The sequence below is a fragment of the Herpailurus yagouaroundi genome, unplaced genomic scaffold (genome assembly GCF_014898765.1).
Source record: "Herpailurus yagouaroundi ecotype Mexico unplaced genomic scaffold, PumYag 186, whole genome shotgun sequence".
Lineage (NCBI taxonomy): Eukaryota > Metazoa > Chordata > Mammalia > Carnivora > Felidae > Herpailurus > Herpailurus yagouaroundi.
In genome coordinates, this window is record NW_024412417.1 from 3,834,660 (window position 1) to 3,856,359 (window position 21,700).

General features: G+C 39.0%; 1 protein-coding gene across 1 annotated transcript in view; it reads left to right on the forward strand.

Annotated features, from left to right (window-relative positions):
- The window catches only part of LRRC69 (leucine rich repeat containing 69), a 79,380-nt gene that overhangs the window by 4,200 nt on the left and 53,480 nt on the right, over nt 1-21,700 (forward strand). The window contains exons 2-4 of the mRNA XM_040493954.1: nt 10,385-10,511; nt 14,356-14,428; nt 20,946-21,141. Coding sequence (XP_040349888.1) covers nt 10,385-10,511; nt 14,356-14,428; nt 20,946-21,141 — 396 coding nt within the window. The remainder of the gene's footprint in view (nt 1-10,384; nt 10,512-14,355; nt 14,429-20,945; nt 21,142-21,700) is intronic.

The window sequence follows — 21,700 nt, forward strand, 5'->3', positions numbered from 1 at the left end:
ATGAAAATAGTCTTGATATTTTTTAAGTTCCTGAAACAAAAATAATACTTTTAAATTTCAGCACCCATAAAATGCTATCGAATAGAATAACAACATAAATCATTTCTTGAGAGCCAGGCACAACGCTAGGAATTCCATTCCTCTTCAAGGAAGTTACTATCCTCATATTGTTAAATAACATGTATGGTTTGGTAAGAGGTTAAGTCACTTGTTGAGGTCACTCAATCAGTGACTACATCTATAAAATGAGGTCTCTTTCAAGGTTGCTTTCAGCTGTACAGGTTCATTATTTATATATTTAGTGTGAAATTTACCAGGGTGTGGTGTTCAATTTGTAGTTTCTGAAAACAAAAACTGGGTTGCCTAAAAATTGCAGGTTTGAATGCTACATGGATTGTCCCCACTTTCCATTTGTTTACGTATGCGTTTGTTTAACAAATATTTACCATTCATCTTCTTGTGTCTGTGCTGGTTCCAAGGATATAAATGTGAAAAACACATGGACCCTATCTCCTTGTTTGAGGATTAAGTTGAATGTTAACATATGTGAAGCTCAAGGCCTGGTACATAGGAACTTTTCAAATAAGTTATAGTTGCTATTATAATTAGTATTACCATTATAGTGTAACTGGCAACAAGGTTAAAGTGGGAGGAGTTTCTTTAGAAAATATAGATCGTATTTCTTCTTTCTTTGCTTATTTGACTAGTGAAACTGGTAAATTTTAATCACTTCTAATGACATGAAAAATATGAGTTGATGCCCTATAATTTATGGTGAATGCATTTGGTCTGTGACTGATGAAGTGCTGGGATATCAACAATTTTCAAAGAAGCATTTTATAACTCTTGAGGGCGGTGACCTTGTCTTGTTCCTAGTGCCTGGCACCTAGTAAACCATATAATGTAGACTTGAGTGGAATGGGATGGAAGCCATTTTCAGAGTTCAGCTTAACCAAACACAGTGTTACCATAATTATGGCATCATCTAGGAACAAAGTTCCCTCATAGGTAAATCAGTCATAGTTTCAAAATCCCCAGAGAAACAAATAGCCATCATCTCTAATTGTGTGTAGCAGTGTTGACATGCATCATAAGGTCCAATGGCAGTACAGTAATACTCCTTTATGAGGCTCACATGTGTGGCTGCCCAGAACAAAGATACGGTCTACCAGAGTTTCTTATTTGACCATAAACAATTGACAGTAAATAAGGCCAACCCTAAGCAGAGTTGGGTAGTTTGTAAATTTGTTATTGTGTTCCTGGTCTCTCCTTTTTCTATTTTCACTGTCCTCCTTGATGACCCCTAACACAATAACTTCCCTTCTGCCTCCGACCCTCCCTCCCTTGCTTACTAGCTTGCTTCCTTCTATCTGTCCTTCCTTCCGATGTTCAGCAAATAGTTATGTGTGCCTGCAGTGGATGAGGCATCGTGCTGGATTTGGGCAACAAAGAAAGGAACAAAAACACTCATGTGTCCCAATTCTCAGGTTTAGTGGGAAAGGCAACCAAAAATACAGACAGATGTAAAATTACTATTGTGAAAAGTCCCATGAGGGAGAATTATACTGTGCTAGGAGCATCTCTAGTTAGAAAATTAAGAGAAGGTGGTCCTGAGAAGTGCAATGGAGTTAAGACCTGGAGGATGGGTTATGCAGAGGAACACAGGAGGGATGGCACAAGCAAGGACTCCCCTCTCTCCCTCCTTGGGTGTTCTGGGTCTCACTCTCTAAGCTTAGTAGAACAGAGGGAGCTGATGTCATCTGTCCTGTTGGTCAGCAGTGCTATCCTTTCTTCTGTCCTTATCCACTGGAAATCTCTTCTTCTTCCATCAATAGGTAATGCCTCTGTTTTCTAAGCCTGGCTTTTCTATCAAACAGAGATGGATTATCCTGCTTTCCTGTATCTGTCCAGGTACAGAGGCACCTAGGAGTTCCTTCTCTCCAAGCTTCTTTACTCTTCCTTTGCATCTGCTTCTTTGCCCAAGCCTGTGGTAAGCCTCTTACACCCTTTCTGGAGCTTCAGCATCCTCTGCTAGAAGCAGTCAGCCTCTAGAAGAGACTACGCCTCTTCTCTCACTTGCTGGCTGGGTGATGTGAAACAACTCACATTATCTCTGTGCCCCGCTTGTCTCATCTCTAAAACACGCTTCATTATTCTTAGTGCCTAAGGTTGCTATTAACAGTACCTTGTATAGAGTGCCTTCATACTGGTTACTTAGAAAGTTTTAGCTCCTACCCTAAAGCTACCTAAATATAAGGTATTAACATTACCTTGTATAGAATGCCTTACCCTACTGGTTACTTAGAAAATTTTAGCCCCTACCCTCAGATATCCAAACGCTCCATTCTTCCAAATACTTCAGGTTTTACATTTTTAATTGAATGTCAGTTTTGTGCTGTAATTCCCCTTTTCTGATAGTTTGAAACTCTTGTCTGTTTCCTCTGTATTCTTTCCTTAAGAAGCTTCTGACAGGATGCTAACAGGTAATTCTTTGTTAATGATTTTAGTATAAATGCTAATCAGAGAGCCCTTCTTATACTGAGTGAATAGGACTTGCCCATTCCATGACACTGGATTTAACCCTGGGCTCTAAGGGGACAGGGCTTAAAGGTTGCAGGGATCTCTAGAGATTAGATGCCATGCTGGACCTTAGAACTTTTGCCTCTCTTTCCAATGAAATTACAATTGTTTTGAGAAATCTGACATTGTGTACTAAGAAGTTTCTGTGAAATTAAATAATAGTTTTGAAATCTGTAAACTTATTCAAATAAACAAATTCTTTCAGAAATAGCTGGACTTAGAAGAAGCATTTGGCAATTGTGTTAAACTGTGGTTTTAAAGATGCCACAGATTCCTTAAAAAAAAAAAAAAAAAGCATTTATAAGAATTAGCAGAGTGAGCCATAATGCCACCCTCCCTGATAGGCCTTGGCCATATACACGCTAGTAAAAAATGTAAAAACTCTGTTAGTCTTCTCTCATTAATTTGCTTACATTATTTTTATTAAAGAGCTTACAGAACTTGACATTATGTACTACTTAGGTATAACAAATGGGGACATTCGCTGTCCTTAAGGAATTTAAGGATTAATAATCACATACTAGATCAAACATATACATATACATGTTATAGGCAAGTGATAGAACAGCTTATTCCAAAGTGGTATCATCAAGAATGATTTAGTTCAAAAAGATGTCCAGATAAAATGGACATTTGAACTCAGTTTTTTTACACTTCTAAAAATGTTTTTATCCAAGTTAGTCATAGATATCATTTTAAACATCAAATAAACAATTGAAAGACACAATAAATAGCACAAAGTTCTCCAGTGGTAATTAATAGCTACAAGCACAGTATAATTAAATGTTAGGAGAAGTTTCCTGGTATAAGTTCTAGGCATACATATGATAGGTCTTACATTGAAATGAGTATAGGGGCTAGTGAAAATGAGCAGATGGCTAGAATAAGGAAAGCAGGCAACCCCTTAGAAGAAAGTAAATCAAGATGGGAAGATTGGAGCTGATTGAGCTCGACAGATACTTGATTTTGAAATAAAAAAAATGATATAGAGCCATATGAGTATTCCACCCACAGTATGAACCATTAGCTTGCAGAAATGATCTAAGCAGACAGCATTCAACTAATGTTTATTGAGAAGCTATTCTATTTCAGACACTGTTCTTTGAATGCTAGATGAACACAAAGAGACCCTGTCATTGCAAAATTTCCAACTTAATAGTAGAGGTATAACATATACATGAATCACTACAACACAGAGCAGAAGATAATAATTGGTCATAGAAAGCACATAGTGCTTGGGGTGCCTTGGTGGCTCAGTCAGTTAAGTTTCTGACTTTGGCTCAGGTCATGATCTCATGGCTCATGAGTTTGAGTCTCATGTTGGGCTCTGTGCTGACAGCACGGAGCCTGGAGCCTGCCTTGAATTCTGTGTCTCTGTCTCTCTCTGCCCCTCCCCTGCTCACCCTCTGTCTCTCTCAAAAATAAATAAACATTAAAAAAAATTAAAAACAAGAGAGCAAGCAAGCAAGCAAGCAAGCACACAGTGCTATAAAACTACAAAAGGAAGGTGGCTTCCTGGAGAAGATGGTTTATGCCAAGGGGGACCAGTAAATACAGAAACCTATTACAATAATTGGAGAACTAAGGTATAGTGATAGTTTAATGGAAACAGAATCCTGAAACACACTATCACTAGAAACAATACAAAATTTTTTCCCATCAAAATTGACAATTTAACAGAAAGTCATTATTCTGTGGCCAACATTTTTCTCTTCCCTGAAAACGTCATTGAAAAGGGATCATGACCTCAGCCAAAGTCGGCGCTTAACTGACTGAGCCACCCAGGCACCCCTGGGTGCCTGGTATTTTTGAAACCCTTTGTGAATTGAATACCATTTGGAACAGTCTTGTCAAGGTATCTCAAATACCTCACCTCAAACAACTTGTCAAGAAATCCCAGTTAGCTCGGCTCAAACATCACCTTCTCAGGGAAGTCTTCTCTTATGACCCAATCTGGCCTTGAGTACTTTCCAACCCATTATCCTGTTTTCTTTCCTTTATATGAAGCCCTTAACACTAACAGAAATTACTTGTTTACTTATTTGTTGCCTGTCTCGCTTCCCAACATATAAGCACTATGAGAGAGGGACCGTGGGTGTCCTTGTCACTCTAGCACTCAAAACACCATGCACATAATAGACACATAATAAATATGATTGAGTTAATAGAGCATTTAGGTTGGGTCTTGAGGTGTTTGTCACAGGTAATTCAGTCCTGTTATAGTGTCTCTGGAACTTCTGTATAATTTATGTAATCTAGGCTGAACTTCTGACATATTTGTTCTGATGACAGAGTGTAACCCCACAGTCTTTCAGATACCTTTATGAATTTAAAGGTCATAACCAAATCTTCTTTTAGTTACCCTACTCTATCAAGAATAATTCCAGTTCCATTCACTCCATCTTAATGTTAACACGGGAATCCTTTAAATCTTGAGGTTTTCATGTCACAGTTTTGGTGTGGAGCTCAGAATTTCACACGGTAGCCTTTTCTAGCCAAAGGGCCACGTATTTAATGTGTCCTACAAAGCAGGTGACTTTTCCTGGGTCATCTATCCATTTTATATCATCTTTGGAGCTGTTCAATCAGAAAACCAGCTGTGATTTTCACAGCTACCCTACCACATTTGCTCAGATTGCTCTTCAAAATAACATTTCCTCAAACCTCGTTACATCTCCTCCTCCAAGCAGATGGTTTTGTTTCATATTTCATTGAAAAAATAGATACTGTCAGTCAGGAACTCCCTCCTATTTTATCACCCAATCCATCCATGGCCCTGATCTGCATGTACCTTCTCCACCTTCCTTCATACAACCTTGGTGAAGAGTCCTTACTCTTATGCAGGGCCAGGACCCACATGTACTCTGGATCACATCCTTTCTCATTTTCTAAAGGATTTTTTTTAAAAGTAGGCTCCACACCCAATGTGGGGCTTGAACTCACCATCCTGAGATCAGGAATCGTATGTTCTACGAACTGAGCCTGCCAGGTGCCCTTCACTTTCTAAAAGATTTTGATCCTGCAATGATCCCTCTCCTTATATCATTAGTTTCTCATTCTCTGCAGAATTATTTCCATCAGCATATCAATAAGCTATACTATCTTTTATTTTTGAAGAAACAAACCCTACAGCTCCCTGATAAGTTTTTAAGATCCCTTTATAGCAAAAGTTCTTAAAAGAATTGTCTGTTACCCATTATCTTCACTTTTTCACATTTTCTCCATAGCCCACTTCAATCAGCATTTCTTCCCCAACACTGCACCCCTATTGCGAAGGCCACTAATGATTTTCATGTTGCTAAATCCCGTGGTTATTTCTATGCTTTTATTTTACTTAACTTTCCCTTGGGATCTGACCTGTATCTTCTTTTTAAAAACAGCTTTCTTTTCCTTTTCTTTCCCCTTGGCTTCTGTGACACCACGTATGTTGGAGAACCTAAGTCACAGATTTTTGTCATTTATTGAAGCTGTGCTCTCAGAATAAACCTGTAAAAGTGTGAGGAAGAAGAACAGGGCAGGGAAAGAATTAAGGTTATGATGTGATTTCAGGAGAAATTTAGCCTCAGCCTTATCCCATCAGAGTTCTGGAACATGCCTTGCACCACAGAGGCAAAGGGGCTGGCTGTTACATCCCTGCATCCATTATGGGATATAGGCCACCTTAGGAGGATGGAGTAGAGGCATAACCTTCCAGGCATTTCCAGGCAAAGTGTCTCCTAGTAACCAAAGGAAATTCTTCACAGAAGGATGCAGGAGAAAGTCTTCCATAGGAAAAATCCAGTTCCTGAAGACTGAACACTGTCTCAATAAAGCAGATCTGCTCTACCAGACGCTGTAGGTGTCACACCCTCCCTGTCTACCTCACTGGCCATTCCTTCTCCTCCTTTGCTAGTCTCAATCCTCTCCTCACACCCTCATCCTCACTGATCTCTTACCATCCCACATGATACCTTTTACCTGGTAAAAGCTCAGATTTCACCCTCTGGTCTTGACTACTGGAGAATTCTAGACTTGCATTTATAACTGTCTACTTTTCTCCAGAACGAAATGCAGCCCTGTCAACCCTTTGTTTTTAGGTCAGTGAAACCCATTTCATTTCATCTGATAATAAATTTGCCTTGTTTTAAGTTGCTAAGTTTGTGGTAATTTGTTATAGTCCAATAGGAAAATAATATAAGCATAGACTCTGGATTTAGTCTTTCCACTAGAATGGCTACATGAATAATGTTGAACTTCACCTTTACAAAAGAATAAAGCCTTCAAGATGGTATATGATGGTCATTCTCAGTGGAAGGCAGGTATAAAAGCAAAACCTTTTCCATGAATTCTCAGGACATGGAATTTCATTGTAAATATACTATGCTTTATATTACTTTAAATCGTTAACATACATCCAAATCAAATACCAGATATTGAAATATAAACCATAATTTGCCTAAAAATTCTTATTTTTCTTGTCTTATGTTAAAGTCATTAATTTGTCAAGACTCCCATGATTCTGGGGCACCTGTCTGGCTCAGTCGGTAGAGCATATGACTCTTGATCTCGGTATCGTTAGTTCAAGCCCCACCTTGGGTGTAGAACTTACTTTAAAAAAAAAAAAAAGAGGGGCGCCTGGGTGGCTCAGTCGGTTGAGTGTCCGACTTCGGCTCAGGTCATGATCTCACGGTTCGTGAGTTTGAGCCCCGTGTCGGGCTCTGTGCTGATGGCTCAGAGCCTGGAGCCTGCTTCGGATTCTGTGTCTCCCTCTCTCTCTGCCCCTCCCCAACTTGTGCTTTGTCTCTCTGTCTCTCAAAAATAAATAAATGTAAAAAAAAAAAATTAAAAAAAAAGACTAAAGACTCCTGTAATTCCTTTTTTATACCTTTAATATTAAAACTCTGAAGGCTGGTATTGAAACCGGAGTTGGTATTGAAATATGAATGGTAAATTCTGTTTGGGAGTGAAAGAAAAGACTTTTTATATCTTGGAGGTTACAATTAGATCTCAAATAAAAAAAATTATAATTTTTTTGGGAACAATCCTGTATCAGTGATATATTGGATTAGAAAATCAAGGAGTATCTTTCTTTCTTATGTGCGGTTCTTCCTACATCTGACCAATCAGTCATTATATGATAGGAGGATCTCAGATCCTGGGTCATATTTCTAATTTCAAGAAATTAGCCCCTTTGCGGAGTTTTTTCTTTTTTAATTCAAGTATAATTAACAGACAATGCTATATTAGTTTCAGGTGTACAATATACTGATTTAAGTTCTATATATTTCTCAGTGCTCATCAAGATAAGTCTACAAGATAAGAGGGGGGTGAAACAGATAAAGGGGATTAAGAGTACACTTATCTTGATAAATCCTTTGCCAACTTTTTAAAGGTTTTGATTCTGTGGGTCGCAATACTAGGATACTCTTTGAGATGCTCAAGTGAATTACGAATGAATCATTTGTGTTTTTAAATGCCTTTGGAATGGTTTGCATTACAATTTTAATAAAGTTCAGTGGTTTAATTAAAAATTAAATTGTGCTTTAATTAACATAAGATGTTTGAACATGAAGATTAAATAAACTTTAGTTATAAAGCTCATTTTAGGTGTATGTGAAATAATTGTTTAAGATTATGCTGACATTTTCTTAGGTTACATGAATCTCAACAAAGGTCCTTTTTAAAATATATATATAAATAATTTTAATGTTGAAATTGTAAGGTATCACATATGTGTAAGGCATTGTCAGACATAAATTTTGAATAGAAAGAATTTTATATAGAACAATAACCAAGAATAATGATGCTATTTTTCATAGCAGTCAATTTAGTTGGCCTTTCCTTGTTTTGAATTACTATATTATTTTCAGCACATTCTTCCTAACATTTCTCATTTCTATTCCAATATTTTTATTCTGACATGCACTTTTCTTGTGTCTTATTTCAAGTTTTCATGCAACATACCCAAAAGACTGTTTTTTAAATTTAATTTTTTTTCTTCCAAGTATTTATTTCAATTCCAGCTAGTTAACATACAGTGTAATATCAGTTAAATGTTTAGAAGTTAGTGATTCGTCACTTAGATACCACATCCAGTGCTCATCACAAGCACCCTCTTCAATACTCATCACTCATTTAACCCATCCCCCTGCTCACCTCCCCTCCAGCAAATGTTAATTTGTTCTCTATAGCTAAAAGTCTGCTTTATGGTTTGCCGCTCTCTTTTTCCCCCACTATGTTCATCTGTTTTGTTTCCTAAACTCCACATATGAATGAAATCATACAGTATTTGTCTTTTTCTGACTTATTTTGCTTAGCATAATATTCTCTGGTTCCATCCACATTGTTGAAAATGGCATGATTTCATTCTTTTTGATGGCTGAGTGATACTCCATTCTATATACATATATATATATATATACACACACACACACATATACATATATATCACATCTTTTTTTTTTTTAATTTTTTTTTTCAACGTTTATTTTTGGGATAGAGAGAGACAGAGCATGAACGGGGGAGGGGCAGAGAGAGAGGGAGATACAGAATCAGAAACAGGCTCCAGGCTCTGAGCCATCAGCCCAGAGCCTGACGCGGGGCTCGAACTCACGGACCGCGAGATCGTGACCTGGCTGAAGTCGGATGCTTAACCGACTGCGCCACCCAGGCGCCCCATCTTCTTTATCCATTCATCAGTTGATGGACATTTTGGCTTTTTCCATAATTGGCTATTATTGATAGTGCTGCTATAAACATTGGGGTGCATCCCTTTGAATCAATATTTTTGCATACTATGGATAAATACTTAGTAGTGCAATTGCTGGGTCTTAGTGTAGTACTATATTTAACTTTTTGAGGAACCTCCATACTGTTTTCCAGAGTGGCTGCACCAGTTTGCATTCCCACCAGCAGTGCAGATTCCCCTCTCCCTGCATCCTTGCCAACATCTGTTGTTTCCTGTGTTGCTAATTTTAGCCATTCTGACAGGTATGAGATGGTATCTCATTGCAGTTTTGATTCATATTTCCCTGATGATGACTGATGTTGAGCATCTTTTCATGTATCTATTAGCCATCTGGATGTCTTCTTTGAAAAAAATTTCTTCTGCCCATTTTTTAACTGGATTATTTGTTTGTTAGGTGTGGAGTTTTATTAATTATTTATATATTTTGGATACTAACTCTTTATCAGACACGTCATTTACAAATATCTTCTCCCATTCTGAAGGCTGTCTTTTAGTTTTGTTGATTGTTTACTTTGCTGTGCAGAAGCTTTTTATTTTGATGAAGTCTCAATAGTTTATTTTTGCTTTTATTTTCCTTGCCTCTGGAGACATGTCTATTAAGGAGTTGCTCTGGCCGAGGTCAAAGAGATTGCTGCCTGTGTACTCCTCTAGGATTTTGATTGTTTCCTGTCTCACATGTAGGTCTTTCATCCACTTTGAATTTATTTTTGTGTATGGTGCAAGAATGTGGTCTAAGTTTTTTTCTTTTGCATGTTGCTGTCCAGTTTTCCCAGCACCATTTGTTGAAGAGACTGTCTTCTTTCCATTGGATATTCTTTCCTGCTTTGTTAAAGATTAGTTGACCTTATGGTTGTGGGTCCATTTCTGGGTTTTCTATTCTGTTTTATTGATCTATGTGTCTGTTTTTGTGCCAGTACCATACCGTCTTGATCACTACAGCTTTGTAACATACCTTAAAGTCAGGAACTGTGATGCCTCTATCTTTGCTTTTCTTTTTCAAGGTTGCTCTGACTATTCAGGGTCTTTTCTTTGAAGGTGAATAATACATGAGTTCATTAAATTTATGTATGTTTACAGTTGACAGTACTAAATTTGGGAAATAATCTTTTAGAAGAAATTCCAGAAGAGATGAAATACCTTACATCCCTGAAGAAGCTTCATTTATTTGGAAATAAGATTTGTAAATTTGCATCTGGAGCATGTGGTAAGTTAGTCATAGAAGAGCAACATTATAAGGCCAAACTTAACATCCTTATATTGAACAAATGCAAAAGTAAAAAATTTTACCTTTTAATAATTTTTTGTTGGAGTTATTTACACATTGCTCTTGAAATTAAGGAATTCTTGGGACTTTTTCTTCAACTATTGTACTAGGTGGATCTAAGAAAAGAAGTTAGTATTAGATTAATGAATATCCCGTTTTCAGAATCAGTGTATATTTTGACTCTTGAATCTGGGCACCCTTTCTCTGTACCTAAGAGGAGACTAGTTGAAAATCAAATCAAGAAAAGTTCCCCTTATTTTTTACACTTTTTATTTTGTCTCAATTTTAAGCTATAATCTTTGATCAAGATGTTAAGATTGAAATCAATTTGAGGAGGACTTTAAAGAAAAAATATGAGATCCAATAATTGGCATTTTTTTTTTGGTGTTTCCTTTCAAACTATAACTTCTCCATTCAATAGGACACTCTTCCAATTGAATACAGGTAGAGTGGGCTTAAAGACAAAACATATGACAAAGAGATCTAGGTGATTTTTATAGCTTCATATACTCATGTACAACACTTTGTCATTATAAGGCTTTGACCCTACTAATAAAACTAAAGCTATGTTATGAAATTTATAAGGTTCTGTGGACTTTTGAGATATGGGTGCTATACATAATCCCTGTCATCATTAAGCAGCATTTACTAAGGATATCATTGGGGGGGGTGAAATTAGGGGTATATTTGGCAAACAGCACAAATAGACTCTGGTACCATCTTTTTACTTTAAGATCCTAAATCATGTATCTTGGAGAAATATTTTTTTTTTCAAAATAAGAACAGTAACAAACACTTATTAATGTTCATGCACATTATATATGCAAAGCCATTGATTCAGGGTTCAATTACAATCTACTTAGGAAGAAAACAGTTTACATGCAAAAAAATTAAGGGCATGAAAACAAGCAGAGAATTTTATAAACTATTTTACAAACTCTACTTTGGGGACAAACATGGGCAAAACCTGATACATATAAACAATATTACGCAACCTAATTGGTGCTAATTTAAGGCTTTCTTAAAGAAAAATTTTGTCTTGTGTGCCCATAAATTTGAGGTTTACAAAATATATGTAATCTCTGTACAGTAGTCTCTGGATTTCTTGGTTTGGGGCTGTTGAACTTTGGAAATCCCATGTGAGTGGCAGAAGTTATGTTCTATGGCATGTTTTTATTAACCAAGGGCAGAAACAGTTTTGTGTCAGGTAGTTGAGCATTATCTGGCATATATTACATGACTCTGTCCCCCCTCACCAGACCAGGGGGCTGGGCCAGAGCTAGATTTGTGTCCCATGGTGGGCCAGTATTTGTCTCTTTCTTGGGAATTACGATAGAATCCAAAACAGTTTAATCGGTCTGAGCTAATCATATGAACTAAGGCAGGGGTTGCAAACTGGTGGCCTGTGGGCTGAAACTGGTTCACCAATAAGTTGGTTCTATTTTGACTGCCTTTTAAAAAATGTGAATGAGGGGGCGCCTGGGTGGCGCAGTCGGTTAAGCGTCCGACTTCAGCCAGGTCACGATCTCGCGGTCCGTGAGTTCGAGCCCCGCGTCAAGCTCTGGGCTGATGGCTCAGAGCCTGGAGCCTGTTTCCGATTCTGTGTCTCCCTCTCTCTCTGCCCCTCCCCCGTTCATGCTCTGTCTCTCTCTGTCCCAAAAATAAATAAACGTTGAAAAAAAAAATTAAAAAAAAAAATGTGAATTAAGATACCAAAACTTGCAAATCAAGAGTTCACAAAAAGAAAAAAATCTGGTTCTCTGGATCTTTTTCATCCACTTGTTTTAAGAAAGAAAGACAAGGCAATACTGGAAGCATATTCCTACATGATAGTAATGGCCAGGGGCTGGCTGAATGGCAGCTGGCCTGTTAGATAAGGCCGGTGCTCACCAGTTCAGCACACTCCTGCCAGTTACACTCTGGCCAGGGCCACTACTACCGTTTGAGTTAACTTCTCAGCTCCTGCAGGCATTTCAGTTCAAGAACTGTCTACCCGGTCTGTGAACATACAAACGCAGGAGCTGTAGGATGGCTATCCACATAGGGAAAATTAGAGAAAATCTGTTCAAAAGAAAAGCCTGGGGAATGGGCCAAAGAAAGGAGTAGCGAGAGACAATATGAATGTGAAGCTGAGAGAAGCTGTAATGAGAAATAAAACTCTACGTTCTGCAGAGACTCCCGGAGAATATATCCCCCCAGACTTTGAGCAGCTCCTGGGAAAGACAGCATTAGCCTACAGCGTGGTATGGTGTCTTTGGACATCACAACCTGGTTCAATGGTTCAGAAGAAGCATGAACCCTGGCATGATCATTTCTGTGATTACCAAGAGCAACCAAAGGCCTATGTATATACATACACGGCCCAACATATCTATATGAGCCTATAATTACATAGCACTCCATATAGATTATGTATATATACATATATTTATATTAATATGATATAACCCCCCCCCCCCCCCCCCCCCCATCCCGAGGGCTGAGGGCCCAGTGTATTGGGAGGCAGGAACAGCCATGGCCTGGTTCTCAGGGAAGTTCAAAGCCAAGCCCAAAAGGGAGAAGCTTACCGCGGAGATGTACCTGGAGCCACCGTGCACCACATCTGGAGTCACAGATGTAGAGTTCAAGGGCCTGGTGGTGCTGCCTGGGGAGATGGGCCTCAACGAGAGGCTGGCAAGCTGCACACCTGGAAGTTTTCCCACTGGCCGGCCTGCACGACAGCGCCATCTCAGAATTCTGCGCCGGGGAGGTGCGCCTGATACACTGCGTGGACACGCAGTGCTGTCGGTTCAACGAGCCGGCAAGGAGGGTAAGTGCGAAGGCCCCCAGTCCGTCCATCTGGCCTTGAGCTCCGTGCAGAGAGGCTGGTGGCGGAGAAGGACGCAGCCCCCAGGAAATGCGACAGAAAATGCGTCAGCCCCTTCCGGCCCGGGGCGAAGAATATCCGGGAGTACTTCCGCCACGTGCTAGCGCACATCAACGCGTCCCCTCTTCAAGGACACGGGGGCCCTGGAGCTCCGGGGGCACATGTGTACACGGTACGCCCATTTCCAGTCCTCCTCACCGGGCAGGTTCACGGGCTCGGCCCCAAAAAGAGCGCCACCCTGGGCCGCCTCCCCGCGGTCACATGAAGCGGCGGGGCTGCGGGGGCACAGAACCGGCCTGACGGGCGTGCGCATGTGCGGAGAGACGAGGTACGCGTGAGTGCCCGCGTGAGTGCGCACACGTGCGCGCACGGTCGCCAAAGGTCTGGGAGGCCGCTCTGCGCACTGCCCGTGCGACTTGGGGTCTGCGGCCCGGCTGCTGTGGGGGGAAGGGGTGGGGGGTGGTACCCCCCCCCCATTTGACTGCTCTCCCCAAGTCTTGCTGATGGATGGGTGAGTGTGGCCTGTAAGGAGGAACCTTTGGAATGATTCATTCGCTCAACAAGCATTTATAGGACAACCCTTGTGAGTTGAAACTAAAGCATAACCTTTATTTCTCCAAAGGATACAGGGGTGCTGTTTCTAAGGGGCATGCGCACCCCAGTGTTTGTAGCGGTGCTATCAATAATAGCCAAAATACGGGAAGAGCCCAGTTGCCCAGCAACAGATGAATGGATGAAGAAGATGTGATAAATTCCCCCCTTTTTAGCTGAAGCTAGTTTAAGAGGGTATCTGTCACCAGGAACCCCAAGAGCATTAGCCAAGGCAAGAAACCAGAAGGAAAACAACGGTATATAGAAAAGTGGCTGCAAGTTATTTTGTAAGAGATGGCTAACGTGATTAAAATGATTTTCTGACAGATGGCTTACAGAATTTGATTCTGCTTAATCTGAACAACAATGAGCTGGCATGGATTCCTCAAGAAATCAGCAGGTAATTTTGTTTATAGTGAGACTTGGTTAAACAGCCCTTCCCCAGCCCCACCCTGGTCATCTGTTGTGCCTCAGTGGCCTCAAGTCCTTGTGGGGTTTTAATTTTAAGCAGGTGATTAAAATTTTAAGCTAATTTTAAGCAGGTGATTCTTTGAACACTTGAGGGAAATGAGAAATAGCATAACTTGGTGGTCTTGGTATAAGGGTGAGGGTTCGAAACATTAAAGTTCTAAAGTTGATTGTAATGTTGATTTCCTAACTCTGGGGTTCTTGGAGTCTGCCCTGATATGGGACTGGGGACATGAAATTTTACTTCATATAAGTATTGGAAAACATTTTCAGCTTGATAGAAAAGGTAATAGAAAAGCAAGGTGTTGAAAATCAAGATAATCATTTTCATTAAACAACCCCACATTTTATTATCATTAACAGCAACAAAATGCTGCACATCTTATCCTGCACATCTGCACAGATGGGCTGCCGTTACAGTGGCTTTCTGGAGCCAGCTGAGGGCCTTGTCCTTCTGCAGGCAAAATGCTCTCTTGGGCTTTTCCTCCGACAGATGGAGAAAAAAACCCTACTTGAGTTTACTTGGCTTTGGAGATTCTCTTTATTGCCTGTTGAATAGAAACAGATGTGTTACAACATAAGAGCATCCAGATTTTTGAAGGATACAAAACTATGAACAGTCTTTAACAAAGGGATTTTTGCAGCCCCTAAAGTCTATTCCAATTCACTTGTCTATACCTCTAGCCAATATATTATGCTTCCCAGAGAGATTTTCACAGAGAATGTAATGTTTCTAGTCAGAGTAACTAGAAAAAAGTTTTAAGTGTTCTACTTTATGAAGAAAAGGAATATTTATAATGGTGAAAATGCCAATAGCTGTCCGTTTGCTCCTTCATTTATTCAGCTTCTCAATGGGTTTGTGTATCAATGATACAATGAAAAAAGGGAAGATCTGGTGGACTAGGTCATATCTTTGTGCAACTAGCCTTATGACTTTGGGCAAGTAATTTAACTGCACCTTAGCTTTCTTACCTCTAAAGGAAAAATTTTGAGCAGATGAACTTCAGAACCTTTGCAGCTATAACATATTATGGTTTCACAATTCAGCTTAGCTCTGTTTGGAGTACTAAGCGTAATATTCAAAGAACTATATAAATCTATAGCGATATGTTAGCTTTTACTGAAGCAATGAAATGAAATGAAATGAAAGCTTTTACTGAAGAAAGTAGGGTTACAAAATATATAGGTCGATGCTATTTTATAGATAATTCTGGATTGTCTGTATTCTGGCTGTGTCCTTTATGTAAGCTGATTGGTCACCTCCTCAAGCAGTATTTCTATTTTCTGACCTTGGGAAAGTTTCTTCGCCTTCCCATGCCTTAGTGTCTGCAACTGAAACAGGAGAACAATAATAGTGCCTGTTCATAAGGTAGTCTTGACAGTTAAATATTCTAATTAACCAAAAATATTTAGGGTTGAGCCTGGGACGTAGTAAATTGCTCCGTGGATGCCAACTTTTTTTTATTATTGGTTGTTATTTTTATTTTCCCTTCTGTTCCTCCCATTCATTCCTTTTTAAAGGCAGAAGATTGACTTAGTGGTGAATTTGGGAAAAGCATTGAGCATACATGGCTCAGCATCCTCTTTTTACTCTGCCACCAAGTAAGCAGCTGCCTTAGGAGGAAAGGCTGTGACTGGATGGGTGTGGTTAATTTAGTGGAGGGCTGGTAGGAAGCCTGAGAATGTTCATGGAAGCTCTGTGCTGATGTGTGATTTCCTTCGTTCTGAATCTCGTGTCTCATTTCTCAATTTGTTTAGAACCTGGGAGGGGGAACGTTCTGTTTGTTGGCTTACATAAACTACAGAGTAATGGTTTATGGACTTGGAGTGGAACCTGGACAGGTTAGAGTTTTGCCCCTAAACAACTCTATATGGGCAGAGCGGCAAAACCACAGAAGGAAAATGAGAACGTGGGGCATCCTGGGAACAGAATGTCTCTGAAAGAAAGAGGGAGAAAGGAAGAGATGACACCAGTAGGCTCAGTTCTTCCTCCAAACTCGCCAGTCAGTGAAATTATTCTTTGGCCCACTGGAGAGGAAGAGGGCAGGGAGAAGCTGCAAGTGTACCTCCTGTGGTTTTCTCTTGGAAGAGTAGGGAAGGTCTCCCTGCTCCTGGAAATGGCAACATAGCCATTCCTTGTTTTCTCTTCTGCTCTTTTTCAACCAATGAGTGACGACTAATTTACAGTAGCCTCTGAGCCCAGCTTAGTGCCTTGAAATAATGACAAAATGAAAAGCCAGCTGCCATAATATTAATTCAGAGTAGAATCAATTAAAAATAGTGATTATAACAATGATTAATGAAGAAAATTCCTTGTCCCTTTCTCCACAGGACCTACTCCACACATTTTCACTCTTTTAACATTAGGTCGTCCATTTTTGACTCTATATCCTCTCTGCAAATGACTTTGCACCTTATTTTACTGAGAAATTTGCACTCCCTTCATTCCTTTCTTTTCAGCCTCTTTATCTTGCCTTAAGCAGACCTTAAGACAAAGTCTACTTCTTGCCTTTTCTCCTCCCTCATGGTCTCTCCATAACCAGAGTTCTCTAAACTGCCATCTGTCTATTGTTTTTGTTTCCTACTTAACCCCTTGAAATTCTGTTTTTTCCCTCTTCGTTCTACTGAATATTATTTTCAAAGTTCATTAATGTCCTTTGGGCAATCAAGTCTAATGGCCTTTTCTCTCTGCTGAATACCACGTTACACAGAAATAGTGAGTGTTCCATTCAATGAGTTTGGACAAATGTATACACACCAGTAAGGTATCAGACATTTCCTTCAACCTACAAATTTCCTCTTACACTTCCAGTAAATTCTTACCTCTCATAAGCAACTACTATTCTGATTTCTACCTCTACAGATTAGTTTTACTTGTTCTGGAACTAAAGAAATGGAATCATACAGTATATATTCTTTTGTGCCTGTCTTTTGCTGAGCATATGTTTTTTTGAGATTCACCTTATTGTTGCATTTGTCAGCAGTTTGTTGTTTTTTGTTTATCCCCAGTAGCATTTCATTGCATGAATTATGCCACAAATTATTTTCTCCTGTTTATAGACATTTGGATTATTTCCCATTTGGGGCTATAATGAATTAAGCTATTATAAATATTCTTGTGCAAGTCTTTCTGCGGACATGTGTTTAATTTACTTTTCATTTCAATTCCTAGGAGTAGAGTTGTAAAGTTGTAGAGTAGGAGCGTAGGTGTATATGTTAATTTATAAAGAACTGTCAGTTGTTTTGCAAAGTGGTTGTACCATTTTACATCCCTAGCAGTTTTAAAAATGTTAACCATTGTAGTGGGTATGAAGTCACATCTTAGGGTATTTTTAGTTTGCATTTCCCTAATGTCTAATGACAATTGAGCACCTTTTCATGTTCTCATTGCCCATTTATGTATCTTCTTTAGTGAAGTGCTTGTATCAAATATTTTTTCCATGTATAAAAATTATGGTTTTTTCTTTCTTAGAATTGACGTGTAAGAGTCCTTTAGGGGCGCCTGGGTGGCTCAGTGGGTTAAGTGTCCTACTCTTGATTTCGGCTTAGGTAATGGTCTCACTGTTAGTGAGTTGGAGGCCTGCCTAGGGCTGTGCACTGACAGTGCAGAACCTGCTTGGGATTGGCTGTCTCACCCTCTCTCTCTCTCCTCTCTCTGTCCCTCCCCTGTGCGCATGCATGTACTCTTTCTCTCAAAATAAACAAACATTTAAAAACAGAGTTCTTTATGTATTCTGGATACAAGTATTTTCATAAGTGTCTGTATTGCAGATATTTCTTCTATTATGTGACTTGCCTTTTAATTTTCTTAACAGTACTTAGAGAAGAACTGAAATTTTTAACTTTGATAAAGGCCAATTTATAAATATTTTTATTTTCAGATTAGTGCTTTCTGTGGCCTCTTAAGGAGATATTTGCCTACCCCAAAGTTATCAAGATATTATCCTATACTTTCTTCTACAAGCTTTATAGTTTTAGTTTTTATATTTAGGTCTATGATTCATGTCAAGTTAATGTTTGTGCATAGTGTGGGGTAATAGTCCAAGTTTCTTTTTTTCCCACATTATCCTATATTTTCTTCTACAAGCTTTATAGTTTTAGTTTTTATATTTAGGTCTATGATTCATCTCAAATTAATGTCTGGTGTGCTGTGGGGCAATAGTCAAAGTTGATTTTTTCCCCATATGTTTATCCAGTTGTTCTAGCACCGTTTGTTGAAAGACTGCCTTTTGAGGGGAGTAGGGCACTGGAGAAGCCCACAAGCAGGGGAGGGGTACAGGGAGAGAGTGGGAGAGAATCTTAAGCAGGCTCTACACCCAGCATGGAGCTGGTCTTGGGGCTGGATGTCACAAGCCTGAGATCATGTTATAAACTGAGAGAAATCTCAGTTATAAACTGAAAGAAACATTACTAAGAGTCAGTTACAGCTGACATATAGTATGAAATAAAATAAGAGAACCAGGCGACAGACACACAGAGTCATTTTTTTCTTAAAACTTTTTTATTTTTTTGGTTATTTATTTATTTTGAGAAAGAGAGAGAGCATGAGTGGGGGAGGTGCAGAGAGAGAGAGGGGGAGAGAGAATCCCAAGTAGGATCCACACTATCAGTGCAGAGCCCAACGTGGGGCTCAATCTCACAACCCTGGGATTATGACCTGAGCCGAAATCAAGAGTTGGGTGCTTAACTGACTAAGCCACCTAGGCTCCCCTTGACTTTGTCTTTTTTATAATAGTTTTGGCCACACTAGTTACTTTGAATATCCATATAAATTATAAAATTGATTTTTCAATTTTTACACAAAGAAACTTAAGATTTTTATTTGGGCTGAGTTGAACTGTAGATCAATTTGGGGAGAATTGGCATCTTAGCAATATCGTTTCTTTTTATATATGAATAAGACATATCTATACTTTTATTTAGAGCTCTCTTAAATTTTCTGTCATGATTTACAGTTAGTTGTTGGTGTAGAAGTCTCTCATATCCTTTGTTAAATGTATTCCTAACTACTTTATAGGTGTTTTTATGTTACTGTAAATAGAGTTTTCAGACCAATTATTTTCCAGTTGTTTGTGGCTACAGTATAGAAATCCAATAGATTTTTCAATAGTGACTTTGTAGTCTATGACCCTGCTTTTGGTTCTAGTAGGTTTCTTTGTATTTCCTCTCTTGAACATTAAAAAAAAAATTTAATGTTTATTTATATTTGAGAAAGAGAGATAGTGTACAAGCAGGGGAGGGGCAGAGGGAGAGACGGAGACAGAACATGAAGCAGGCTCCAAGCTCTGAGCTGTCAGCACAGAGCCTGATGCGGGGCTCGAACCCATGAACCGGGAGATCTGACCTGAGCCAAAGTTGGATGCTTAACTGTCTGAGCCACCCAGGTGCCCCATATTTTCCTTATTTCTAAATTAAGGGTAATAATTCCAACCTTAGGGTTGTACTGATGATTAAATTTAATGCATAGGTGCATAGTTGGTGCTCAACATTACTAATGTCTTTCTCCTTTATTCAAAATATTAGTATTTTCTCAGCTTATTGTGCCCACCATTGCCCCGATTTTAAAAGTTCTGTTATTCAAAGCCAAATTCAAAATGTTTGTTCTTCCAAAATGCTTGTGATAGACATCATGTACCATATCTGCAATTAGAAACTCAAATTTCCTTAATCTCTTTCCCCAGGTCTGATGGCATTTCCTATCTTCATATTATGGCTCCATCTAATATCTCCTTCTAGACCCTGACATACATAAGGGCAGAATGTGTGGCTGATTCATCTTTGCATCTTTCATAGCAGCTAAGAGTGCTTATATCTGTTTGGTGCAAGACATTTAATCTGTACCTGTATCTCTATCTCTGCCTCTATCCATTTATGTCTACGTATGTATGTGTATGTATATTTGTGCATATGTATGTCTTCCTTTGTCCTCTGGCTTCCTCTTCAATATAGCCAATGAATACATACAAAGAGTGAAAATGGAGTTTCTTCTTTTTTAAATCTGCATTTTGATTTTATAAAATACTTTTAACATAAGGGATGCCTGGGTGGCTCTGTGAGTTAAGTGTCAGACTTCAGCTCAGGTCATGATGTCACCGTTCATGAGTTTGAGCCCTGCATCAGTCTCTCTGCTGTCAGTGCAGAGCCTGCCTGCTTCAGATCCTGTGTCCCCTCCCAACCCCCCCACCCCCGCTTCTCCCCTGCTTGTGCTCTCTCAAAAATAAACATAAAAAAATACTTTTAACATAAGTTATCCAATTAAAAATAGCTTTAAAAGTTAAATTATAGAAAAGATTTTTTATGCTCAAAGTATTTGTAATAGTTGTGAACCTGTGACTAAAGTAAGGCTCAGGTGAGCTACAAAAGAATGAATTGACACATGACTTCTGATAAGTGGTATGCCCAATGGACTTTCTTATTTTCATGAATATCATTCATATCCTTTTTTTTAGATTAAAAAACCTTAAATATTTGAGTATAAATCATAACCAGCTAGCCAGCATTCCTAAAGAACTTTGTTTTCTTAAGAATCTTTTTGAACTTCACCTTAACTACAATCAGCTCATTTGCATACCTGAAGAGATTAAGTTCTTGAAGAAGCTCCAGAAGCTTCTTCTGGTCAGGAACAATATTGAAGTTCTGCCAAAGGTAAGCAAAACGTGGAACCAAATTTTCATGGGTAAGAACTCATTGCCACATGATGGGGAGTGACTATGGAATAGATTTGGACATGTCAATACAAGCCATCATTTACTTTCCCTCCAATTAGACATAGTTAGTTCCCAAAGACCTATGACATAGGAGGGTAATAACTTGGATTATTCCACATAGTAGGGGTGCCAAATTTAATAAATAGGGACGCAGGATGCTCACTTAAGTTTGAATTTCAGATAAGGAACGAATAATTTTTTAGTATAAATATGTTCCAAATATTGCATGGGACGTACTTATAGTAAACAAAATTGTTCTCTGAAATTTCTATTTAAGTGAACCTCTTGTGATTTATCTGGCAACCCTGTGTATGGCATATTATGTAAGTACACTTTAGGTTTGGAATATGTGCTATCTGTCTTCCATTTTTCCTACACAGCTACTCTTCATCCTCTTCCAAACTGTTGTGTGCCTGGGAGACTGACCTCACGGGCATCAGTAAGCTTCTTTGCCCTCTGACTTCCTCTTGGATGTGGCCAATGATAGCCACTAGTAG